Source organism: Porites lutea, chromosome 7 (assembly GCF_958299795.1).
Source record: "Porites lutea chromosome 7, jaPorLute2.1, whole genome shotgun sequence".
NCBI lineage: Eukaryota > Metazoa > Cnidaria > Anthozoa > Scleractinia > Poritidae > Porites > Porites lutea.
Window position 1 is genome coordinate 3,373,279 of NC_133207.1, and position 24,677 is coordinate 3,397,955.

The 24,677-nt window shown below is 40.9% G+C and overlaps 4 protein-coding genes across 5 annotated transcripts; 2 read left to right on the forward strand and 2 right to left on the reverse strand.

Moving 5' to 3' along the window:
• Positions 1 to 303: 303 nt before the first annotated feature.
• LOC140944180 (uncharacterized) lies at positions 304 to 789 on the reverse strand. The gene has a single exon (XM_073393309.1). The coding sequence runs from the start codon at positions 787 to 789 to the stop codon at positions 304 to 306; it is 486 nt and encodes a 161-aa protein (XP_073249410.1).
• Positions 790 to 1,339: 550 nt separating this feature from the next.
• LOC140944052 (uncharacterized) lies at positions 1,340 to 5,892 on the forward strand. The gene is made up of 4 exons (XM_073393162.1): positions 1,340 to 1,703; positions 2,442 to 2,508; positions 3,737 to 3,834; positions 4,497 to 5,892. Exons 1-4 carry the CDS (start codon positions 1,359 to 1,361, stop codon positions 4,659 to 4,661), a joined length of 675 nt encoding a protein of 224 aa, XP_073249263.1. The 5' UTR covers positions 1,340 to 1,358; the 3' UTR covers positions 4,662 to 5,892.
• Positions 5,893 to 7,480: 1,588 nt separating this feature from the next.
• LOC140942836 (pecanex-like protein 4) lies at positions 7,481 to 16,780 on the forward strand. Its single transcript, XM_073391849.1, has 7 exons — positions 7,481 to 8,520; positions 9,140 to 9,310; positions 9,677 to 10,161; positions 10,324 to 10,430; positions 11,012 to 12,822; positions 14,612 to 14,798; positions 15,497 to 16,780. Exons 1-7 carry the CDS (start codon positions 7,820 to 7,822, stop codon positions 15,758 to 15,760), a joined length of 3,726 nt encoding a protein of 1,241 aa, XP_073247950.1. The 5' UTR covers positions 7,481 to 7,819; the 3' UTR covers positions 15,761 to 16,780.
• A 582-nt stretch (positions 16,781 to 17,362) lies between these two features.
• Positions 17,363 to 21,358, reverse strand: LOC140943174 (TNF receptor-associated factor 4-like). Of its 2 annotated transcripts, XM_073392238.1 has the most exons (7): positions 21,136 to 21,358; positions 20,401 to 20,452; positions 19,957 to 20,055; positions 19,528 to 19,692; positions 18,760 to 18,837; positions 18,213 to 18,290; positions 17,365 to 18,050 (listed from the first exon to the last, which is right to left on the reverse strand). In XM_073392238.1, exons 1-7 carry the CDS (start codon positions 21,303 to 21,305, stop codon positions 17,418 to 17,420), a joined length of 1,275 nt encoding a protein of 424 aa, XP_073248339.1. In that variant the 5' UTR covers positions 21,306 to 21,358; the 3' UTR covers positions 17,365 to 17,417. The 2 variants fall into 2 exon arrangements, with proteins under 2 accessions (XP_073248340.1, XP_073248339.1); XM_073392239.1 differs by lacking the exon at positions 18,213 to 18,290 and having other exon boundaries at positions 17,363 to 18,050.
• Between the last annotated feature and the right edge of the window lie 3,319 nt (positions 21,359 to 24,677).

The window sequence follows — 24,677 nt, forward strand, 5'->3', positions numbered from 1 at the left end:
GGCAGCACTGAGAGGGGACTGAGTGCTGCCCGCCAGCTTCGATCTTAGTGCAGCGATCTTATGAACAAAGTATTCCCCCATATCGTTGGCGAGCTTAACAGCGTTCGTGTGAGGCGGGAGAGTTTTATCAGCCTGAATATTCAATAGAAGCTTGCTCTCCCGAAATAGCTTTGACTGATTTGGGTTGTTTTCTTCAATAAATTGACTATAATATGTTCTTCTCGCATTGTTCATAACATATATTACATAATTTCTATTGGATTTGAACGCTAGAAGGTCCGAGGCCAGTCCAGTTCTCCTCCACTATTTCTCAGCTTTCCGTCTGTCGCCCCTTGCCTGCATAATCTCATCATCAAACCAAGGCGGCTTGGGCCTATTTCTCATTTTCCGCGATTGCATCGGGGATTGCTTGTTTAGTAGTGATGACAGCGTCGTGTTGTAGCAATTAACTAGTTTGTCCAAGTTGTCAGGGAGATCTATATACAAAGTAGAATTGCGAATGTCCTCAGCGAATAGTACAGAATCAATAGACTTCAACTTCCTGTATTCAGCATGCTTCAGTTCTACTACTGGTCTACGTGTCCTTAAACTACATATCACGGCAACATGATCAAAGATAAATCTGTCAAATAGCGGCTCTTCAGCAGTGAAGTCATCAGATTGGCGCGTAATGATGAGATCTAGGGTGTGGCCGTGTATATGGGTAGGTTGCTTCACATGTTGGACAAGACCCATCGCGTCTAAAAGATCTCTGAAGTGTATGTTATTGGGATCAGTAGGCACATCCATATGGAAATTAAATTCACCAGTTATCAGTAACTTATCGCTGGACATGACGACAGATTCGAGGTATTCAGCAAACTCGTGAAAGAAAACGCCAGCAGTTATTGGATGATCTTCTGAATACGGCGGTCTAGGACCAGAAGTAGGACCAGAACTGACCAGCCATTCAGAAACGTCGAACAACGTTTTCTCATCAGAATAAACGTTAATGACAGGAGAAGGAAGAGGAACAAGGGCAACAGGGGAACAGGGGAACAGGGGAACAGGGGAACAAGGGGAACAGGGGAACAAGGGGAACTCAGATACAAATAAAGGGGGAGTTTCTGCGTAGCGTTTGTGTGTGTTAAAAGTGGGAAGGTGGTAAGTTAAACGCTGATAATTGCAAATAAAACTCGGACGTTTCGGCAGTGCTGCCTTCATCAGGGAAACGTGTTGAGCTAGGTGAACAGTGGAACGTGGGAACAGGTGGAGCTCATGGGAACAAACAGTTGATCTTTCGCCCGCTATCAGTCAGCGCTCAGTAACCAGCGGAGGAAACGCATGCGTTCTAAAATTGAAGCCCACTCAAAACATTAATGGCGACTGCAAGCAATATGGCAACCGAACAAACAGCATTAACGGAAGATTCTAAGGACGATTCGGACGACGAAGATAAAAATAACGTCGATCTAGGAGTTGCTGGGTTACCTCAAGTTAACTTTTCGGAGTCAAAGAACGAATTTGAGACTATAAACTTGGATGGCGATGGCGACGATGAGGAAGAAGTGGACCCATCGGATCGCGATCTTTCGGACGATAAACGCAAGAAAAAATATCGTAAAAAGAAAAAACGAAGCCAGCCATTAGAGGATTCATCTGAAAGCAGTTCAGATGACGATAGAAAGACCTGTAGGAAGAAAAAAGAGCCAGAAGTCAATCCGGTAAACAAAAACTTAAATCTTACCTATTTCCAAATAAGTTATTCAAATTCCGATCCGACGTCAATTGAGCTTAATTTTAATTTCAAGTATGTGGTTCGAGTAACAAGTGCTTGATCTTATTAATTTCAAGCCTTTTTAGACATCCATTGTAACTGAAAAAACTTATTTCGTGAGTTTTTGATACTTTGATCCGTACTAAAGGTTAAATAAACAAGCTGGAAAAACTTTTTCGGATAGCAAAGTGCTCATGCTGAAAACTATGGCCAATATGAGTTGCAGGCTTTGCATATTACCTGCGTGCAAATTTGATAAGGATTTACAGTGGATATGGAATCTGTTTTCTCCAAACAATTTTTAAAACCAGCCTAGTGTATCAAAATGACATATTAAACTGTGAAACTGCAAGAAGAACCTGAGATCTCCCAAACCAAAGTGACACACTAGCTTTTATGACCGTCACATCGGTATATAGCAAACAAGCGACTGTGAAGATGTCTTGTTAATGATTCAATACTGTCTTATACTGCATTTATTTTCCTTTACCAGTGAAAGAGATCCACAGAATTTTATTGCTGTTAAATTGCAGTTGTAGTTTAGTTTACTTTATGAGTCATTGTTTCTCTTACTGGTTGTCAGGGAAGAAAATCATTTAATTTGACAACCAGTAATGCTCAAATTAATATAGTGTTTTAAAAGTGCATACAATCTTTTCTGTTTTTATATTGTCTTTTTTCTCAGTCTGATCTCACTTGGACCCTCTGGTTGTGGTATTATGTAGTTGCTTTATCAAGTGGAGCACTGAAAGGTATTGTTAACCTTTAAACGTGCTTTGTGTATAATTCATGTTTTGACTTTTTATTTATGTACCCAAAGATCCAGGACAGTTGGGTCCAGATTGAAGCATTTCCCAGCTCTCTCACATATTTGGTAGCTAGTGAAAATATCTGGGATGGGAGAAATTAGTTGTTAACAATTCTTGATGTGTCCTACATCTCTGTTGCCATAACTGACAGTGCCCCTTCAAACACTGGAATACATTTTGTTTCACAGTTATGTGCTTCTAAATTTGAGGTTTTTTTGTAAAAGAAAAAACTTTTATTATTCACTATCATCATTCTCTTATACCGTCAATTTCATGCGATAAGTATGCTATTGGAGAAAATCTTGTCATTTAATTCCTGGGTGCGGTGATGACAGAACCACTAAAAGGGGTTTTTGTGAATCAAGCTCTGCCACATGACATGTTTTACATGTTGTGGCTGAATTTTATCCTTGGATTAAATTTCATTTCCCTTTGTTACGGGGTATGGTAGCATATGATAATGAGTTTAAAACAAAGGCCTTTAAAATTAGAACCAAGGATAAAATTGAACCACAACATATATATCTACATATGAGTGGGATCCTGCCAAGGGGGACACCTGTCACTGCAAGACAAACCACACCAAATAAAATACTATATATATACTATATAGATACCACCATGTATGTACTACTAGGTAAAATGCTAGTATAAACCACAGCTAATAAAGTACTGGATCACCTGATGCAGTGGCAAAGAAATCTGCTTCTGATTTCTTTTGCCGTGTTGTTACCTTGTGTGTAAGTTAGTACAGATTTACAGAATCCCCATTCCTTGGCCAGAGTGGATATCAAAATCTCTCGATAGTACAGTAAAAACACTGTAGGTCATCAAATTCCCCGAGGCACCCAATCTTCCCTACCAAGGGCTTGAGATTGATAAGTGCATTAAGATCATTATTTAGATGGTATGATTTTTGCTTACAACTGTTATACACGACCAGCATTTGTCATGACTTCATGACAGATCGTGTCATATAATTTAGACCCACAACATTTGTAAGACACATTGTGCGTGGATGTTGTAAGTAAAAATTCTGCGTTTGTGGATGGTCAAAAGTCGTGACATATGCTACTCACACATGATAGTCATAAGTAAATATTGTACCGTCAAACTTGACCTTAAAAAGCAATGCCATGCATGCTAAAAAGTGCTTGAAACTTTGTTTTAGTGGCAGAATATCTGGGAGAGAAGCTAGCAGCATTTTTTGATATTACAACTCCAAAATATCAATATGTAATAGATGAATATTACAGACTTAAACAACAGGTGAGTGCTACTTCTTTAAAAAATCCTAAAATCCTGTCCTTTAGCTGGAAGTGGTGACCCACGAATAAAAAAGAAGAGAAGTTATGAGCACGTACTGTTCTGTGATTCTTTTTAATGCTATTCAAGGTGGTTCCTTTGTTTGAGTCAGACCTTGTAGATTAAACCTGACAGGGTGACCAGTCACATCAAAGTGAGTGCCACCATTGAAGCAGTACCTTGTTGAATTACTATTAATAATTATTTATAAAGTTACGTTCAGGCCCAGGTTGTTCAAAAGCTGGATAGCGCTATCCACCGGATAAATCACTATCCAGCAGATACGTATTACGGGAAACAATTGCATTATCCACTGGATAGTGATTTATCCGCTGGATAGCGCTATCCAACGTTTGAACAACCGGGGCCAGGTGGTTTTAAATTTGGAGTCCTAGGGTAAATCTTAACTGTGGCTATTCAGCTCATGGTTTTTTCTCTTTGTGGTAATCTTTTTTTTTCCATTAAAAACTCAGCATGAAACCCAAGTCTTTGAACAACTGCAACACATTTCAATTCATTAGATGAAGAATAATTTTGATATTTAAGACTTGGAAACTTACCCTTGTTTTCAAAAAGAACTGACAAAGAGCATCCTGTAGTCCTAACATAAGATGTGTGGTTTTCAGGAAAAAGAAGAAGAAGAAGCAGAGAAAAGAGAAAGAGAATATATAGAGCGAATGGCGGCTGAGAGACTAGCTTCACTTGAAGGAGGTGATAACTTAAATCTCCACGTTGATCAGGAGTTAATGAATGGCAAAGTACCAGATCCAAGTGCATCTGAAAAACCTTGAACTTTTGAGAAAAATCCTTTGCGAGCTCTAGTGTAATAACTGTAAAGACAGGGTTGTCACTAAGATTTTGAGTTGCCGGGTAAATACAACAAGGAGAGGGGAATAAAACAGCTAGGGGTTTCCTCTTGGTTCTATTTTTCTTCTATTTTCCTTTGAAAGTAGCTAGGGGCCACGTTCATGGCATCCAGGGGAAATCCCCAGCCCCTGCCTCTTAATGACAGCCCTGAAGGCCAAGTTGGATTGAAGGAATAGTTACTACTACAGTATTATTGGTCATAGATATTTCAGTGCTGGACAAAAATTTTCTAGCTGTACATAAAGGCAAGCTGGACAACTTCTTTCCTTTAAACAAGCTTGTACAGGGTAGTGAATATCAACAATATTTATGCACAGTCAAAGTTTTAGCGTTTTCTTTTCTAGTTTACTTTTGGAATTTATCAGAAGTAATTTTTAGATTGGCTTTTGTAAGGTGTGCAAATGACTTTCTTGTTTCAAAGCCAAAACTGGCTATGTAAAGCAAATTTATGGTAGCCAGAGTCGATTTGTTTACTTCTGTCAGTCTTTTTTAATAGTAGCCTTGTTTATATCATTTAAATTCAGTTTACGCTTGAATTCTGATATTGAACTTGTTATTATGTGAGGGTCGAGAAGCCATATTCCAAAACAGGTTTTTTTTTTTTTTAAGAGGCACCTAGGCACCTCAAAGTCAAATAGAAAAAGTTGTTAACCCAGTGTTCTGGTCCCAGTTGTTCAAAAGGTGGATAACGCTCTCAACAGGATAAGTCTCTATCCAGTAAATAGCGCAATAAATGTATTATTGGTTTCCCTAATACTTATTCACTGGATAGTTAGCGATTTATCCAGTGGATAGCATTATCCAATGTGTGCACGACTGTGACACAAGTACCTGTTTTACAAAGAAATATCATTGCCATTTTTGATGTTTTTCATAATATGGAAGTTCAATAGATTAACCAGAACATGAAAATAATGTTTAGAAAGAAAGCTGGTCTGCACATGTAAAAACGTGAGAAAATTTACACCCTTAAATTAAGTTTCTATTTCCTTAAAGGTAACATAAGTTTAATATAATAAAACCAAAGGTGACATCACTTTCAGTTTGGCATGTGATGAATGTAACGCAAATATTAGGACTAGAATATTAGGACTATATATCGTGGTTTGAGCCATTTGTGTTGAATGTCTTGCAGAATAAATTATTTTAACAATACTTTTCGTAAGATTAATTTTATGGTCACAATAACAACAACACGATGGGCCAGATTCACAAAGACTTAAAAGTTAGGATTGTCTTAGGTATGGTCTCATAACAGTAGTTAATGTTAAAAGACTGTACCAATACATTTTAATCTTACCCACAGTTCTGGAGAAAATGTTTATTTCTTTAGCTGGTCTTGGCATGGTTGGTATGTTTCACATTTAGTAAGAAGATAGGCATTCAAGGTGTACCTGTATGTTGTTTACATAAAATGTGCATACATTTTCTAATTTTGGAAGTTTGCTGTTCCATCTAATATTATGAACCATCCTATTACATGTGGCCAATGCATAGCCATTTTGGGAGCTATCATGGGGGTACAGGGTCCACTCCATCACCAGAGTGCCCCAGAGAGCCTGAACAATTAACGATAATTGAATTTACAATCATGACGAATCTATCATGACAATGTTCACTTCAGGAACTATCTTGATCATGTAAAGACTCCTTACAGTGCTTTTACAGTGATTTGTGTATTCCCTTACCCCCCCCCCCCTCTCATAAGTACTTTGGCTATTCCAGCTTACCATTTGCTTCAGGGATACTTAGGTGACCTGTTGATAGCCTGCATAAGCCTGCATCAAACTTAAAGCATCAAACTGGGAACTTGGTCAGGGGCAACTTCGTTCCCAGGGTCTTCTCATACTCGTCCCCTTCCGGGTAGGAGAGGACCCTGGGAACGAAAGCCATGGGGAAAGGGATTTCGAGCGCGCGAGAAGCGCAAAGAGAGCGCGAGGAGGAGGAAAGAACTATTAGAAATCCCAAATCAGTAGGCGCGATGGAGAACAGTCTCTTTCAGCAGCCGCTCGGGCTGGAGTCACGCAAGTCCCCGCGCTAGCTTGTTCATGTTCCGGCAGTGGCTCCGTACAGGAGAGGAGCTTTATCCTCTCTTGCTCCAGTTAGTAATATACGGATTTCTTGAAAATTTTCAAAACCAGGAGCTCACAACCCAGTTAGCCCAGACATATTCAGTTTCTATTCTAGAAATACTTCTCACGTTTACGCTTTTCTTATATATTTAGCTAGCTTTTGAGAACTTCACACTAAAGCCTTTAATGATGTGTAAAAAGGCTGATAAACTGAGTTAGAACAGAGATCTAATCGCTTTTGACGTCATTAAGATTGAATGACAGCCGCCCTGCCTTCATTTTTTGTATAAACCAAACTCAATTTCATTTGGGGCTGTTTTTTATTGACGGCCAGAGTTATTCAAAATTTTTTATTCTTTGTTTCCTACCGCAGTCTCCCTCACGTTCGCGCATGACCTCGCTGACCCTTCTGATCACTTCTTCCCTTCGCTCTGCCACACAGACTAAATAAGTGACGTTCTCTAAATTTTAAGAGTCAAAACAGAGTATTGCGCGCTACATGCCCAAGATACCCTCCCTAAGATTTCTCTGTCAAGCTCTTTCCGGGATTTCAGCCAATCAGAAGTCCCCGGTTGCCTTGACGTCAATAAACTTACTTTGTAAAGAAAATAATGCAGAAATTTACCCTCTTTCACAGAAATAAAATTGGAAGGAAAAATTCTTTACACGCTTTGTATCTCCTTCGATGGGGAATTATAGTTAATGCTCGAAATTCTTGGATGTTTTGGCGCTGTTGTCCGTTTTACATGAGCTGATCAGACTTGACAGAAGTCGTGATGGCCTGATTTCGAAAATGGTGGACTTCGTGCTTGCTTGCTTCGATGATTTGAAAGCATCTGCAAAGTCAAGAAATCCAAAAATGCTTTGAACGAAGAACCTAACCTCCCATGATCTCTTGAACTAGCTAACCGATCAGAGGCTGGATACGATTTTTCGTGGCTTTACAAGACAAATTTTGAGAAGAGCAACTTTCAAACCGTCGGGTGCCTTCGACGTAGAGATCCAGTGTGATGGGATCGATGGAAGGCGGAGGAGCGCCTTTGTTGAACGATTACAAACTTGAATTCTTCTGGAAGCGTTTCCCTCAGACGCTATTAGGCGGACCTAAGCTAAAGCTGGGCTATGAAGCACCCTTCTATGTTTATTTAAACCAACTGCTGACATATTTGACACCATTCGTTCTTGGAGGTGTGTTTACCATTTTTGCGGAATTCGACATTATAACCGATGTATACGTCAACAGTTACATTTATGGAGGCCTTATGATCATATTTGTACTCAGTACACAGCTTTTTACCTGGCTTATGCGACGGCGGTCATCGAATCTTGCAAAATTTCAAAAGAATCTCTTAGCTCAAGACGATGAAATAGACTTCGTTTCCTGCTGTGGTTTTGAAACACTAGAGTTTCTCTTTCCAGGAAAGAAGTTTGTGGTTAACATGGTCCTTCATGGGCTAATATCGGGTGTCTTATGTGCTCTGATGTTTCTATATTTGCTGCCATCGACATTGAATGGACTATACTCCAACACAGGGGCAACTGTTATTGTGTTTATACTTGGTTGGTGGGTGGTCTGCATAGCCCAATACTCTTTGACTTCAAAACCTCCAACAGAGCTGGCCATCTTCAGAGCCCTTGACAGCCTAGAAGTCACACCACTGATGCGACCATTTTATGTGCTATTATTTGGAATAATTGGTGTTTTGGCGAGGTAATTTATCAACACATTACCAGTACATGTAAATGTTTCTACAACCCCCTCCCCCCACCACAACAACCCACTGGTGGATCTAGGGGACTTGTTAAGAGTCCTGGTATTTCCCCCTTTTTAGAAGATCCACTGTTGCCCCCAATAATAATAGGAATTGCCATTCTGAGGCTGTCAGCTACTACAAGTGCCAATGCATGATCCCTCTGCCGAGAACTAAACTCTTTTTTTTTTTGTTTCAAGCAAACAATCTGCAAAAACACTGTGTTGTTCTGTTTGGGTGAAGCTCCGACAAGCAACATCAGGCCTTGAAACGGTGACATAAGGCAACAGTGATGGGTTGAAACTGCGTCAAGGACATGCTCAATACTCCTAAAAATGTTAAATGACAGGGGGAGGGGAGAGAGGGTAAAATCCAGACTAGGGACATGTAACTACCCACCCCCTCTGAGAAGGCCTTTTTTGTCAATCAACATGTTATGTGGTTTGCAAACCAAGAGTTTGAGGAAAACCTATCCACATAAAGCCGCACATGATTATTCAACACAATAAATATTTTAAGAGCCATTTTTTTCTGTTATTATTATTTTAGAGAAGAATTAAAGTTATATTTTTGTTTTAGGAATTATCCAGAGCTGGTGTCAGTGGACAAAGCATTACACATTTTGTTCGCCTTCCTCCCTTTGCTTTGGACTCTGGGTATCTTGCCTCCCCTTGATGCATTGTTTTCATGGCTGGCAGAGCAGGTCCTGGTGCTAGTACTTGGTGGGTCACCCATGGCAACAGATTTACGGTCAGTAACCTTGTTCTACGCATCTCACAGAACTAGTGTAAAAAATTATGACCTCTTGTCAATAATGGCTAAGGTTAAGGGTGAAAATTAAATCTACTGGACCCATCCTTCATTATTAGGTTAAGGTGGGAAGGTAGTGTCAACAGGAAATCAATCAATCAATCAATCAAAGAGGGTAACACATAGTAGTGAAACTCACAAATAAACTTGTGGCCTCTGACAGGAAAGGATATCTTACTGGCCAAGAAGAGGTTTTATTAAGCATAAAGCTCTGAGAGCTGTTTTATTTAAGTTTCAGGTTTGTCCCTGATGTGTTCTTCTTTAATTTGTACATTTGTGTCTTATTTTTTTTTCTACCTGTTTCAGATTACTTGTGATGTTTGTCTTTTCAAGTCTTGTGGTTGTCATGACAACATTCATCACCAGCAACACTGCAAATATCATAATATCTGCTTGCTTTGGCTTCATTCTAAGTGTGGACATTTTTGGCTTTGCACTGCAAGTGCAAGAGAAGTTGAGCAGCGTAGACACAAAGGATCCAGTGTCGTGTTGGAAATTAAAAGAAGTCATCATATTTGCTGTTATGTTATCACTAACAGCTGTTGTGGCCGGTGTTTCAAGCCATTTTTCATCTTCTGGAAGTTTGCAGATATTTGAGTCCTTTGGTTTTGTATTTTTGGTGTTCTGGGTTTTAGTGAAGATTCTGGGAGATATACAGAGTGTCAGCATCTTCTTTGGTTTATTTAGAAATCCTCTTTACCCAACAACTATTGACTCCTCTGGGGAATTTAAGAAGAGGAAAAAGGCTTTGAAATATGTGGGACTTGTACGGCAAGGATTGCTTGTTTATGGTAAGTTTTATAATATTTATTACACATAATAATTATTGACACGTTGTTTATGGTAGCTCAAGACAATAAAGAAGGGGGTCATCAGATGGAAAATCGTGAGACTCACCAAGAGGCCAAACCCTTGCTGATTTAGTTTTATTATTATTTTTTTTTTTTTTTCAGTATCACCTCTACTGCAAGTTGCATTCCTCAGCATGTTTCTCCTTCCTGGGCAGCCAAGCATTTCAAACTTTGTCCTGGCTGTTGGGACTGTAAGAGCACTGAGACAGGTAAGCCAGATTTTATTTTGAGGTGCAGATCAAAATGGAAACTCATGGAGACCAATATTATTTTGGTTTACAAGGACATGCTAAGGACAGATGCTAAGTACTTCATGTATGAACCCAGTTAGAAGATCTGCTAACCCCAGAATGCATAGGAGGAACTTATTTTCTGTTCCAAGGAACAACCATCCTTGTTACTTAGAAAGCTGGCAGCTTGTTGAACTCTTAGGGCTACATAATTAAAATTTAAGGCTCCACGTGACTCAGAGTTTCAAAACTGAGTTCATATAGTTAATCAGATGTCCTGTGAGCACAAGCACAAACACATGTGAAAACGTATCTGTGCTTCAAATTTCTGCTTATTTCTGCTTACACAAATGAATATTTCAAGCTGCTGTGACTGATCATAGCAATCTTTGTTCTACTGCTTGTGACGTACTAGCTGCATGATAAAGCTATTCCATTCATGTACCCATTGGTCCATTGGATGTTTCTTACCTTAAAAAGTGACAGTTCTACCCAACCAGCCATAGCTCAATTTGTTTTACACTACAACTCACTCATTGTTTATTATATTTCCATTTCAGGTTTGGCAGAACACATTTCACTCCCTGTTAGAGGTGTCAGTTGTTTGCCTGAGTGTGACAGCTTTTGGTTCTGATGTCGCTGCCTGGTGGGCTTCCGCCGGGCTAGGCTTGCAGTTAATGCTGGTAGGAGCCTGCCGCAACAGGCTGCAACCACTGTTTGAAAAACTTGTCTTCATGACGACCCTGGCTGTGACATCCTGGAAGCTGCCTAAGCAAAGACACAAATCAACAGTGCCCATCTTAGTGACATCTGCCATTCTTTTCCCTGTCGTCATTGCCATACTTGGCATGTCAACTTTGTTAGCAGCTCCACTGCTTCCAGTGTTCTGTCTTCCTATCTTCCTAATTGGGTTTCCTCGACCATTGCGTTCCTGGCCCTCGGCGGCCAGCACTGCAGCGGCAAGCTGTCCAGATTCCGTGTATTACAAACAGCTGATGCCTCAAGTGGTCTCCAACCTTGGTGTCACTGTGTCATTGGGTGCCCTGGGCAATCCTGACCCAGGGGATCATTTCTTGGTGCGCTTTGAGGACCGGCTTATTTGGGTCCATATTCTTGAGAGTGGTTATAAATTTTGTACCATAGTACTAAAGGGACTTGAGCTGCAAGAGACATCGTGTCACACCGTGGAAGCCACTCGCGTTGATGATGTGTTCCAGGATATTTTTGTGCATGAAGGCAAATGGCCACTGGTGTCTTTAAACAGTCACATGTCTAATGTTCTAAGGCCATGTGATTCGCTAGTGATAAACACTTACTCAGATGCAAAAAATGTTCTGACTGGAGTCATTGATCAACCAGAAAATCTAAGGCGGAACTCCGAGAATTTCTTCAAGACACTTGTTTGGGTTTTGGTTAAATACTGCAAAGAACATGAGTTTGGCAACAGTGACAGCAGTGCACGACATGTGCCAGTGAGCATTCCAGAAGAAGAGACAGTAGTAAATGTTCCAGTCGATGATTCACCGGTTTTCAAACCAAAAGAAGTTGTGCTTGATCGGCTGTTAAGTCAGGATGACATTGAACTTCATAATTTACCAAAGACTTTACAACAAGAAAAAGATCAGTCTACAGGAGTGGCTACAGCTAAACTTCATAGAAGCGGCTCGTTGCCAAGTCTAAGTGACAGCGTCTGGTCACAAGAAAGCTTAAAACTTGACGATAGCTTCACAAATCCTGGAAAGCAAATGCCGCTTTCCCAATATCCAGGATCTGATGAGGGTGTAGACGACCTGGAGGATTCATTAAACCTTGGTGGCTTTCCAGCGCTGGACATTGGCAGCCCCAAGGCATCAACAACTCAAAAAACAAGTAGAAATCCACCTAAACGGTTTCATGCAGTCTCGAGTGACTTGCAGTACACAGCTGGTAATAGTGGAGTTTTCAGTAACAATGCAGGTGCCAGCAGTAGTGTACAGCCAGCGGCATTCACGTCAGAGCATGCTTACAAACTTGACATGCCATCTAACTGGAAGTTTTCCATTCCAGTGGACAAGCATCACATAGATTCTTTATCCAGCAAATTTCCGGATTTCTGGTTGAGACATGTCATAAAGTCTCAAAACTTTGGAAATGATAACGAGACTGTCGCGCAAAGCATCATTAATGATCCCGCTCTAACTGGAATCTATAAACAATTAACATGCGCTTGTTACGCGGTGGTGGAAGTGTTGGGTTTCCCAGGATCCTCTTCAACAGCTGCAGGTCCGGGTCATGTGCATAAGGTGTACTCCGGCAACATCCCGTGGTCAATGAATCTTGACTGGCTAGAGAAGGATACGCAGCTAAAATCCCTCGTTCTGAAGGCATACAGGTACATGTACAAAGCAGTATCCCACAGATCTACAAAGATTTTCTCAATACTAATTAGTACGCGCGCGTGAAACAGCGTCATTTTAGTGGGAAAACGCGAAAGCTGTCGCCATTCCCCTTATCCCTACCCTTAGCAATAGATATCTTGTTGCCATGCGTGAATCGCGTGCGTCTGTTTAGTAGAGAGCCTAGGCAACGAGGACGGCTACAAAAACGTCACTAAAACTAAGTGAATTTGCTCAACTTCCAAATTTATTGCGCTTACTCCATCTCCTTTCATTTGTCGAATGTTAGCGAATTTTTCTGGAGTTGAATCTAACAGGCCGCATCGAAGTGCAAGAAAAGAAAAAGAAAGCCGTTGTCTTGATTCACATTCTCCACAAAACGTGAAATTAGGCATTTTCACGTTTTAGTCGAGCAGTGACGGTAAAAAAATGTACAAAAAAGCGTGATGCACGTGCAAAGTTGTTGTTTTGCCAATCTGAACCTACTGCTTTTTTACCGTTCTAGTTGCTGTCGCCTTCGTTGTCGCTTAAGCTCCCTAGTAAAAGATCACAGATGACATCAAAATGACAGGGGCTCCCAACGTCAATTTTCGGAAAATATCTGTTTGGAAGACGATTTGAGATCTAGAAATTTCGGAACATTTGTTGTAAAATTTCTTGCTTGCCTGTCGCTCCTAGGATTTTTGAATATCTAAAAAATGGTATAATTGCCCATTTAAAACGGATTTTAACCCTAAAAAAGGTCACCTAGAATTTTCGGGAGCCTTTTTTCTGGCTGAAATTTTTGAAAAGATAAGTTTTGATCTCTATAATTTTCGGATCACTGGACTTTCAGCTAGGAAATTCGAACAGATGAAAAATTTTTAGGGGGATAAAAATATGCCTAAATCTACCGTTTAAATACTAAAATACGTTTAACAATGCTATGTGACACGAGTCGCAGGCGAGTGTGTCATCGATGTTTTGACCACATTTTGACGTCTTCTGTGAGTCATTACTGAACAGACCCACGGCAACGTGGAATATATCCTTTTTATGGAGTGAGGGAAAAAAACACAAACCTACCTCGTACAGCTTGACTCGGTTGGATGATTTGTGCCAGTTTAGGCATTTTCCAAGTCACAAACGCTACTTTCCCTCTCTGCTTCTTCTTTTCTTCTTTATCTTACTTGAAGACAGTACCTCCGAAGAGTAATTCAACGCTTTCCCTTGCTCAAAGCATAATAATAGCGAAAACATTTTGCAGAACTGCGAGTCTCTCGTAGCGATGACACGATGGCAACTGTTAAGAAGATTTCTTCCAGTTCAGGCATTTTCAAGTTGTCAAGAACTCTTTTCGTCCGATTTTCTCCGTTCTTCTTACTTGAAAACGAATTCTGCTTAATTTTTTTCGTGGTCTTCACTTGCTTAATCCGAAATAATCTCGCAAACATTTTCAAAACTGCCCGCCATGTTGTACAAAACAAAGAAAACATGTTCCCGTGACGTCATCCATGTGTCTGAATTCAAATAGACCATAGGCAACGACCAATCGATGCGCGCCAAATATTCGCCTCTTTATTTAATACGCGTTTTAAAACAAGCTATCAAATGCTAGAAGTTTCATAACTTTGCGATCGGGAGAGGGTTTAGGGCCCAGCTAGTGAGGCTCATATTAAGTGTAGTAGTAAGTTGTTTTAGAATATTTTACCAGAGAAACTGTTTCGTTCCAAGACCCCTAATCCAGACCTTCAGAATCGTTACTACTGTACTACTTAATATTTTGTGTGTTCTTCGTTTTTACAGGTATGCGTTCAAGTTAACGTATGACGAAGCAGTTCTTGGAGAAGTGACCAATGAAGATGAACTGGTAGAGTACTTGACAGAGTACGACAGGGACTGGTACCTAGGTTCCGAGACAGATCGTGATTGGCAGACGTCTATCATGGCTGATAAACCATTTCTTTTCTCGTTGGGTAGAGATAAAAGCCAGGTAGGAAAAAAGTTGCTTTCTCATAAAAATCATTCAGCATTCTCTGTGTCATCGTCTCCAGCTTTGTTCAGTTTTTCAGTGTACTCATTCAGATGCGTCACATAGGTTTCCGTAGCTAAAACTAAACTTTGGGTCCATGCGAATCCCTTTCTGAGACAAACACCGTAGCGAAAAGCGATAGGTGTCCGTCTTATTGAAAGCTGTCAAAGAAAAGTAAAATGTCTGAAGAGCTAGCCTGCGTAGCAGGCGTTCGAAGGGAAAGGGAAAGGGGATTCTGGGCGCGAGAGAAACGCGAGGGGCGCGGGAGGAGGGAGGGAGGGAGAGAAACTCCCTCGCGCGCGTTCCCGCGGCCATATTCCCTTCATCTTTCCTTTTGAACGCCTGCCACGCAGGCTGGGAGCAACTTTAGGTGTCCGTTTTAGCAAGGCATCCCTCTTATAGAGAGTCAACTAAAGCAGTAATCGGCTCCTGACTAAAGGGAGTAATGAACAGGCGGGGAACAACTCTGGGTGTCCGTTTTAACGAGGTGTCTATCTTAAAGATAGCGTCAGAGAAAATGTCGAAGGAGCAAATGTAAGTAACCCTTTAAATAGATTTTATAACCATTATCATTCCAAGAAGATGTATACCGTAGGGAAAATAGGTGGTTTCTGGCGCAATCATTTTTTAAATGCTCATATGTTTTTATCTTTTGTCAGGGCACATACACCAGCCGTGTTCTGACAAAGCAAGAGATTATTGCCCCTGTGGGGCGCCTAAATGGAGAGTGTGTACGAGGACAATGGGCCTCACTGGCGCTGGAGCTGCTATATCTCACTAATGATGACGAAGAGCGCTACAGCATCCAGGCCCACCCCACCTTACTCAGGAACCTTACCATCCAAGCAGCCGACCCTCCTCTAGGATACCCTGTCTATTCTTCAGGGGCTGTATCAGCACCTCTTGTTGTAGCTCCTCTGTGAAAGGTCCTTTGGCTGTCCAATCGTAAGCAATCAAGAGCCTCCCAAACCTGGCAGTAGGCCCTCTTCTTGGTTACCTTATGCACCTCTTAGTGAGATATCAGCACCCCTTAGAAGCTCTTGCGCGTCACAGAGGTTGTATTGGAACCCTAGCTGTTGCAGCTCGTTCATTGTAAAGCTACTCAGGCACCTTGCTATCCTAGAAGCAAACTCTCCTGTCTTCAGAATCAAGTCGCTACCCTGCATCTCAAATTATTGAGACAGAACAACACACACACGTCCACAATTTATTCATACAGTAGTTATTTTTATGTGCAAAGATCCCAAAGTATGGCGGTAAACCATATCGAAACACCAAACGTTTTATTACCAGGAGAAGTTAAAAATCGACAAAAAAGCGGTGATGGGTGGCGTCCATCTAATAAGGTCAGACTTTCCAGCTGTGCGAGCTACGACTTGTACTCGACACCGTACCTCATTAAACAGGCCTCATTATTCCACGGAACCGGATCACGTGTTCCGCGCGAGTGCGTGGCCGTATTGTTTGTCCTCAGCCTTGTCCCCAGGGCTTTCCCGCTTTCTAAGGGAAAACCCTGGGGCCAAGGCAAATCGCGCTAACCGAAAATGAAGCGTGCACAACGCATTTCTCCTCTTCTTCAAAGTTTTCCCGGTAACATATCTCCCCTGAGTTTTCTTACGTGCAAGTTTTTTTTAGTTTGGTATTCCCCTTATTTAGGAATTAGAAGTATGAAAAAAAAACTTAAAAGCAAGGAAATTTTCCTTTCCGACATCGTGGTAGCTGTGACATGTCTTTGTCGTACTTGAAAATCTCGAGTATCGTGCAAGATACCAAACCCCAAATGCAGTGATAAATTGTTGTATGAGATTAATTCATGTATAGCCAGTTGCAAACTGTAAAAAGCAGTGTGTGAAATAGAGTGTGAATAAAAATAACAACTCAAAAGTGAACTTGGTTGAGTATTGCGCCGTCTTTGTGTAACCTACATTTAAACCACAGACAACCATAAATCTTCTGGTGCGCTCTGAGGAAGGGTAAGCGCTTGAAAGTCAGCTCCTCAGTCCCCCTGTGATTGAGCTCTTTTTCCCTCGGATTCATTTCATTTATAGTGTAGCTCCACAAAACATCCATACCCCCTGACAGAGGGCACTTTTGCTTAGGACCCCTTAACCCCCTCGGAAATTGTCTCCGTTTGGATCCCCCACCCCTCGGAATTTCTGTTGTCCTTCGTGGGGAGGGTATGGATATTTCCCGGATTTACACATTGTGCAAATGCTCTAGGTTTGTCACTGCTGTTAATCCTAGGGATGGCCGGGCTGATAAGTCCACGATTATTTTATTGCGCTAACTTTTACTAACCATGATGAGGATCTTATCACTTTTTAAATATGATCGAGTCTGTAGAACTTTCTGATGTACAAAATCAGCGAGTTTATAACCAGCATCCTCTTCCCTTCAACTAAATTCAGACAGACTCACAGGACTACTGAGCCTAATTTCAGTTGCCCACTGGGCCACCAAACTTCTATGTTTAGTTGCCCAAGATCAAAGTTTACTTGTCTCGGGCAATCGGACCTGGGTTTTTCCTACCGGATTCAGGGGGGGGGGGGGGATCTTTGTTGTGTTTACGAGTTTATTGCGCTAACCTCTACTAGCCATGAGGAATATTTTATCGTTTTTTAAGTATGATCGGGTCTGCAATTCATTTTGGGGGACAAAACCAGGGTAACCAAAACCAAGATTTCCTTCCTTCAGAGGGCGGGGCCAGGGAGAATCCTTGAAATCAACAACCATTGATATGTTTACTCTGTCACCCTGGCAGGACGCTTGATCGATTATAGTGATACGTATCTTCTCCGTAAAAGGCCAGAGTAATATTGAATCGTAATCACCGGGAATAACTTTGATATAGACCGATAAGTATTTCCCATGAAATTTCTTATGCGAAGGTGGATCAGCGGTGCCACCGTTCGGTAACATTTTGATTCGTAACTTGTACCCGTTTTTTGACAAATAAAACGGTTCACTCAGTAGGGTCTCTTGTTCCCCTGTAACAGCCCTATCGTATACCGCTTGGAAGCCAGTTATCTTCCAAATGTACGGCGCATATTTCTCCGTCATCTGCTCCAGTCTCTTTATCTGTTGCGACTGTTCTTTGACAAGGTTTGCAAGCGCGCGGACCTGGTGCTGAGTTGACTCAAGGCCACGGAGGGCAAGGGTGAGATGGTGTTCAACTTGAGATTCCGAGTGAAATGTGGCGCTTGATCGTGGAAACTGCGAACGAAGAAATATTCCGACAATTAAATGGGAGTATTTGTCTTTTTGTGCATGAAATCGACTGAATATGTCCGACGCAGACAGCTTCCGATCGCGTCGCAGTCCGTCAGAGATTGAATGGAATAAAGGAGGCATACATTTTTTTAAAAAAATTCTTACCACTGCGTCGCATCCCAAAGAATTGTACTCGCACTGAACCAAAGTTTTAGGACAATCATAACGGGTATGATCCCCAAGCTGCCAAAAAAAACACAACAACATCGAATATACTACAATAGGCAAACTGCCCTACAAGCAGTAGAAAAACCGAGGGCTCGAGAAATCGGGATTCAACTTTATCGCTAAAAAGCTCTGAGGGGTGTGGATAATAAGATATTTATAATGTAGCGATGATTGTTAATAGCTAAGAAATTTCCGAGTTACCTCAAGTCAAGCCACGAGTTTCAAACAAATAACAAACAAAACTGACACTAAATAACAGACAATGAACCGATGTGGATAACAGTCATTTCTATATTCTTATGCAAATAAAAAACATTTTAACATGAAAGGTTTCACTGCACTCGGCCTCACTTTCAAAGTGAGGGTTTGGATTTCGGAAATGTCCTGTAAAGAGAAGTATTAGGCGAACAAAAGGTTGATACCAAGGGGAGGAGCGATCAATAGTTGTACTGTAATTTGAAATTCTTGCAAAAAAACAACGAACCATTTCCCTTGGGATATCCCTCACACCACACTTGTTAGTACACTGGACAGGAAACTTTGTGCAAGTGGCAAGATGGATCTGCGGAAGGAAATGAACAAATACTCTTTGAGAAAGTCGAAAGCGGGAAATTCCGAGCGGACGATTTAAAAGTAGTGTGTCACGGCGGCCATTCGGGCTTTTAAAACTAAAGGGTTTCACTCCTAATGCACATAGTTTTGCAATGATAAATAATTCATTGAGTCAGCCTGAAAACGTATTCAAGAAGAACTAGGCAGATAGGATCAGATGCTTCTACTAATACCCGTACAGTGTAAGAAAAGGGTGAGGGTTTTCGCCTGGTTCATATACGCGACCAGTGTTTCATTCCACCCTAGAAACTATGAGGGGAATGGGTACAAGCTTTCGGTGCAACGATTTCTGGGATAGCTTGGGTGGACAAACGTTAGTTATGATTGGCCGATGGTATCCCAGGCAACCATTAACCAATCATAAACGCTTGTCTTCCCAAACAATCCCAGAATGCGTTGCCCCGAAAGCTTGTACTCATTCTTTTTATATTTTCTGGAATAGGGAATATGGCGACGGCGAGAGAGAAGACTCTTCTTTGGAGTCTCTTGCCGTCGTCATATTGGAAAAAGAATAGACGCTAAGGACAATGTTGAGGTAACCGGCAGTCACAGGCGCACAGCGCAGGAAAACAAGTTTTAGTGCGTGCTTGGGCCTTACCTACATAAAAACAACCAAACAAGAAACAAATTTTCATCGTACCTGTTTTTGATTCTGGACAAATGATGCTGTACAATATTCACACTTAATTATCCTCCAAGAACATTCAAAAGTCACGTGGATTGTCAACTCCTGTTTGGTGAGCTTTTCTTTGCAACCAATGTTTGGACAATTAACCACTTTGAACGAACAGCTTGATTGATGTTTCTTAAAGTGAAAGAGATTGACATTCTAAGTGAAGAGGAATACTGGGTCGGCAAAGTTATAATTTGACGCGAATTACCTTAAGAACCTTTGCGCAACTCTAAGTAATACTTGACCACACTGACGCGAACTTTAACGAAAAGTGATGATGATGCCGGCAACAAAAAAGAATGTTTCGGCAACAAGGTCTCCTAGTTTAACCAGGTCTTTGGCTTTATACAGTGTTTTTCTTTCTATAGTAGGGAAACAAAAGCATGACATACGTACCTCCACGTCACGCAATTCTCCCGTCCATGAACACCTAAAATATGAACACTTCACGGACAGATCCAAAATTTTACGGTGGCAAGCGGCGTCCGGAAATATCTGCAAATTATTAAGGAAAAGGTTGTTTGAGAATACATAACATAGCATGATGGAGGCCTAGAATAGTCGGTTCCTGGCTTCTAATCTCCTACGAAGCCCACACGGAATTGAGGAACGTTGCGTGACGAAACTTCAAAAACGGCTGTGCGTGCGTGCGAGACTGGGAGAGTAGTTGTCTCCCTGCTTCAACTAATGATACACTTTGCCTCTCATTCCGGACACTTTTGATGAAGCACATTTTTTGTCATGACAATTAAAAAATAGAAATTAATGCATCATGAAAAAAGTTATCTGTGAGTCAAGATGGCGTTACAATTAAATTGCATGACTAACGAAACAGAATACCTTGTCGCGTGATAATGGCTGCCTGTCTGCTGGACAAGACGGTGAAGGGCGCCTAAACAACAAAATTAGAAGAAAATTAGAAGAAAACCAAACACCACCCGCCTATCAATCAATTCAACAAATGAGAGGAAATATCGATTAGCATTCATTAGTTCGCGAGTTTATGTTATGAACATGCGAATGACCTTGAACACTGACAACACTCCCCTTAAATTAAGTCACTCGAATTATATTCCCTTAAGGAATTAAGTAAATATTACACGCAGAAAGGTCAATAGACATTAAAACTTGACTGTGGAAAAAATTGAAGCTCAAAGTGAAGATTTTTAAACGCATGGTCCATCGGTTATCATGACCAAATTATGTTTAAAGTAAAATGCGTGTTTAGAAATATAGAAGCGAACCGAAACAATGAGAAGCACAACAGGAAAAGTTCCTTTCAATAACCATCATTTGAATGATTACACTTTGGGATACTAAACACGAACGACCACAAACGCATAAAAATATTCAGGACGGTGATTCGGCACCGAAAAGGAAATAATAACTACAGATATATCCTATAAAATATTTACGTTGTTAATCCTCGCTCTTTCAGCAGAAATAATCGAAAGTGGCAGTCCTGAGCGTCAAGTATAAAGACACGAGAAAGATATAATTCACCAGCGATGAATTATCGCATTCACGCGGTTATTTCGACTGTTCTTTCGTTGTTTGAATAATACAAATCATTACCTGAAAAGAGACTCCATGCAGATATTACAAAGTCGGTGACCACATCCCACAATTTGGACAGGGTCTTTCATTGCTAGATGACAGACGAGACATATCCAGTCCTCAGGAACTCTGGTAATGAAGTCATAATCATAGCCGCCGAGTTCTGGACCCTTCGTAAGCACCGCCATCTTTATACTGCAAGAACAGGAAGCATTTTTAAAAGTACGAGCGTGATTCAGGAAAATTCCGTATCGTATTACAAGTCATGCGTCGCATTTAATTACTCGCGTGACTGGATTTGTTATTGAGAGTCTCCACAATCCCGTGATCCCGACCCAAATTTTCGCGCAATCCCGTAATACCATAGTCTGTCACACAGCCGTTTTTAGAGTCGTCACGCAACGCTCCTCCAGGAACGTTGCGTGACGACACAAAAAACGGCTGTGTAGCAGACTAGTAATACCAGTAATACGTCTAATGCTTATTTTTGACATCCCATTTCGCGTGTATACTTTCGATCCCCAATTTTCCCCATTTTCTTTTAAAATCCCGAAGTTTAATTACAGCATTATTGCCCAGACATCACTGGAAATTTCCACTTTAGATTTATAAACGATAACGTTATAATATTTTTTCCAGTTTACGTTTGCTGCTCGAGTTGCCGCGTGTTGCTTTTGCAGAATGCATGTATGTTTGGGTGACACGGCTTATTTTGTTGCTTACTGTTTCTCGTTTGTCCAAAAATTATTGAAAACGCAAAACTTATATACTGAGTTTTATTTACCACCGGGAGGTAACAACTTTAAATCACTTTTGATTACGGTACTCAGGCTTTTACCTTTTCTTTCCGTCTTCAATCAATAATTGGTAACTTAATCGCTTCAGTAACCTTATATTCCACTTGTGACGTGCGCCAGTTTGAGCCGGAAGGGTCATCCATTCTAAGCATTTATGACAAGTACCTCTGGTTGTCTGACAATACCATTTCATTTTATTGACTCAATACGTTAACAACGTTCAACTATTAAGTCTGCTATAAATCAATCGAATATGACGGTCTATGTAGGCTCCACTTTTCTTGGCTAGTATCAGAGACAATTCACAGAGGCGAAGGAGTTGTATACCCCGGGGTTGTATAATCGGGAAGTTAGGCTTCCGCGATCTTGGCCGGTAGTGCGGCATTATGTCTGGATACGACTACACATTTGTTTCCTTTGTCGCAGAGGAGGATACTTGTCCAATATGCAGCAGTCCGATGAAAGAACCTGTTCAAACAAGATGTGGTCATCGGTTTTGCCGCCTCTGCTTGGAAGAATGCATGCGAAGGTAACGTTTTGGCTCTTCAGTCTGCATTTTAGTATCGTAAGTCATAGAACCTACATGCCACCATGTAAACTTAAAATGCTCGAGAACGTTACTTCATTAAGTTAATGTTATTCAGTGGCACGCCTAGCTTTGTTTCAATTCTACAAGAACTGATTTTCGTTCGGAAATTTCAGTCTTTATGATAACTTTCCCACTCACAGAAGAAGGAACTATAAAGACGAGTTATGGATGGGCATTTTGAGTGAAATTATGGCTCATCAGCAAGAGTCAGTGACCCAAATCTTCTCCTTGACATGATTTCACGTACTATAGCCGCGACGACTTGCAGATGTTGGTAATATTCTGCCTGTATACTTTTATTTGCTTATACACTGATAAAAACGTAAGTATTTCTTACTGAACAAGTGATTGATCTTTCACTTCTGAGGATATTTCGCTGTCAGGTATTTCCGACACTGGCGCTTAGTTAATTTGGACAATACATCCATAGTGGCTACGCTATCTTTTGTGTAATGGATACACTCGTGTGAGTTTGAGGATCTAAGCTTGAGCGCGTATTACAGGCAGACAGTGGCTCTCGAAATAAATCAAAGGAGATTCGGAGATTTGCTCGTAGAAAAATGCAATGGCAGAAAAGAAAGACAACATGTTGTATATAAGCATTTTATTGTTATTGTTATATAACATATACTATTGCGATTGATTCTTCCTCAACATCCGAGTCCAAACCATGGATTTTGGGAGGCATAGAGGGTTTCTACTTGATGGAGAGGACCCGCCTGAGAAGGTGGGCTGTAGAAAGGAGAGTTATTTTCTGGAGTTCATGTATGTTGATGTTGTCTGGGATTTTGTTGGAGTAGTTTTTTATGACCTTCTTGATGGTGCCAAGAGCTCCCATAACCACCGGTACTGTTGTTGTTTTGAACCCCCACATCCACTCTTAGACTACCTCGATTTGTTTTAAAGCTTTTCCATGGTTTTGACTGAGGTGTTGGTGTCGAGGGGAGTAGCCATGTCAATGAGAAGGCAGGTTTTAACCTTCTTGTTCGTTAGCATAATGTCTGGCCTCAGTAGCTACTATGGTCCTGTCAGTGTGGATGGGCATGTCTCACAGAATATTATTATTATTATTATTATTATTATTATTATTATTATTATTATAAATGTCCTTTAACAGACCAGTAATTACGGGATCTTCTTCAGCTATTTAAACTCCGAAGGTAACACGTAGACATACTAAAAATTTGCAGAGCAGTGAAAGGATCTGGCTACCCCTATTTCCAGACAGCTTATTGCCGGTATTGTCGATGGCTTGAACTTAAATCATGATTATATGCTGAAAAAACTAAAATTTCATTACTTCTGCAAACTGAGAGCCAAATGCTATGCATAGCCCACGAATTGTCAAAGTACTTTTCTTATTTTTCTTCGTTTCTTATTCGTACTTTTTTTTTGTAGAAAACCAGAATGTCCAATTGACAGGGAGGATCTGGGTGCGCAGGTAGGCGAACAGACAACACAAAAAAGACTAGTTCCAGGAGAGACACTGCCACTAGTAACAAAAAATGATGACATGTCTCAAACGTAACCAAAATCGTACGACTAGAATAGGGTTTATATAACTAGACTTTCGAAAAAAAATTCTTCCTCCTATTTAATAAGGCCCGCGGAACAAAGACCTCTCGTGACTTCGTCGCGGCGCTCGACTGCTTCGCGATCGCGAAGCCTAAAGAACTCGCTCTGCTCGATCTCTGCTGTGAAAGTGAAAATCGCGAGGTCGACTTGTGGTAAGAGTGACGTTTTAAGACATATGCATGTGGGAATCACTGAGGCTTATCTTAACGTTGCCTTTCCTTTTTAACTTAGGACATATTCCCCGATCGGGCGAGTGAAAGAAAAATTTTGGACTACAAAGTCAAGTGTCCAAACGAAAGTTATGGCTGTCAGTGGATTGGTGAGCTACGAAATATTAAGGTGAATAATTAGAACTGTTTTTAATTCTTGTTTTTTATTGTTTTTCACGCGTTTCCTCTTTTAAACCTCATTTTATTCTTTTTTTTTCAAGGCCCATGAAAATAACTGTTTATTTGTCCGGGTGCGATGTACCAATGATCACTGTGACGTCGTCTTGTTAAAAAGTGATCTTCAACGTCATTTGACTCAAGAATGTCCTCGGAGGACCATCTCCTGCCAATACTGCCAGCAAAACTATATTTGGCGCCTTGAACAGGTAT

What these genes read in the sequence shown, in the direction of transcription:
- LOC140944180 (XM_073393309.1), bottom strand. Translation starts at nt 789, where the DNA reads ATGGATGTGCCTACTGATCCCAATAACATACACTTCAGAGATCTTTTA.
- LOC140942836 (XM_073391849.1), top strand. Translation starts at nt 7,820, where the DNA reads ATGGGATCGATGGAAGGCGGAGGAGCGCCTTTGTTGAACGATTACAAA. An exon ending in GCAAGGATTGCTTGTTTATG is followed by an intron (nt 10,162 to 10,323) that starts GTAAGTTTTATA and finishes TTTTTTTTTCAG; the next exon opens with TATCACCTCTACTGCAAGTT. An exon ending in CTGTAAGAGCACTGAGACAG is followed by an intron (nt 10,431 to 11,011) that starts GTAAGCCAGATT and finishes TTTCCATTTCAG; the next exon opens with GTTTGGCAGAACACATTTCA.
- LOC140943174 (XM_073392238.1), bottom strand. Translation starts at nt 21,305, where the DNA reads ATGGCGGTGCTTACGAAGGGTCCAGAACTCGGCGGCTATGATTATGAC. An exon ending in AGCCATTATCACGCGACAAG is followed by an intron (nt 20,056 to 20,400) that starts GTATTCTGTTTC and finishes AATAATTTGCAG; the next exon opens with ATATTTCCGGACGCCGCTTG. An exon ending in CTTTGGGATGCGACGCAGTG is followed by an intron (nt 18,051 to 18,212) that starts GTAAGAATTTTT and finishes CTTCGTTCGCAG; the next exon opens with TTTCCACGATCAAGCGCCAC.
- LOC140944052 (XM_073393162.1), top strand. Translation starts at nt 1,359, where the DNA reads ATGGCGACTGCAAGCAATATGGCAACCGAACAAACAGCATTAACGGAA. An exon ending in AAGAGCCAGAAGTCAATCCG is followed by an intron (nt 1,704 to 2,441) that starts GTAAACAAAAAC and finishes CTTTTTTCTCAG; the next exon opens with TCTGATCTCACTTGGACCCT. An exon ending in ATCAAGTGGAGCACTGAAAG is followed by an intron (nt 2,509 to 3,736) that starts GTATTGTTAACC and finishes ACTTTGTTTTAG; the next exon opens with TGGCAGAATATCTGGGAGAG.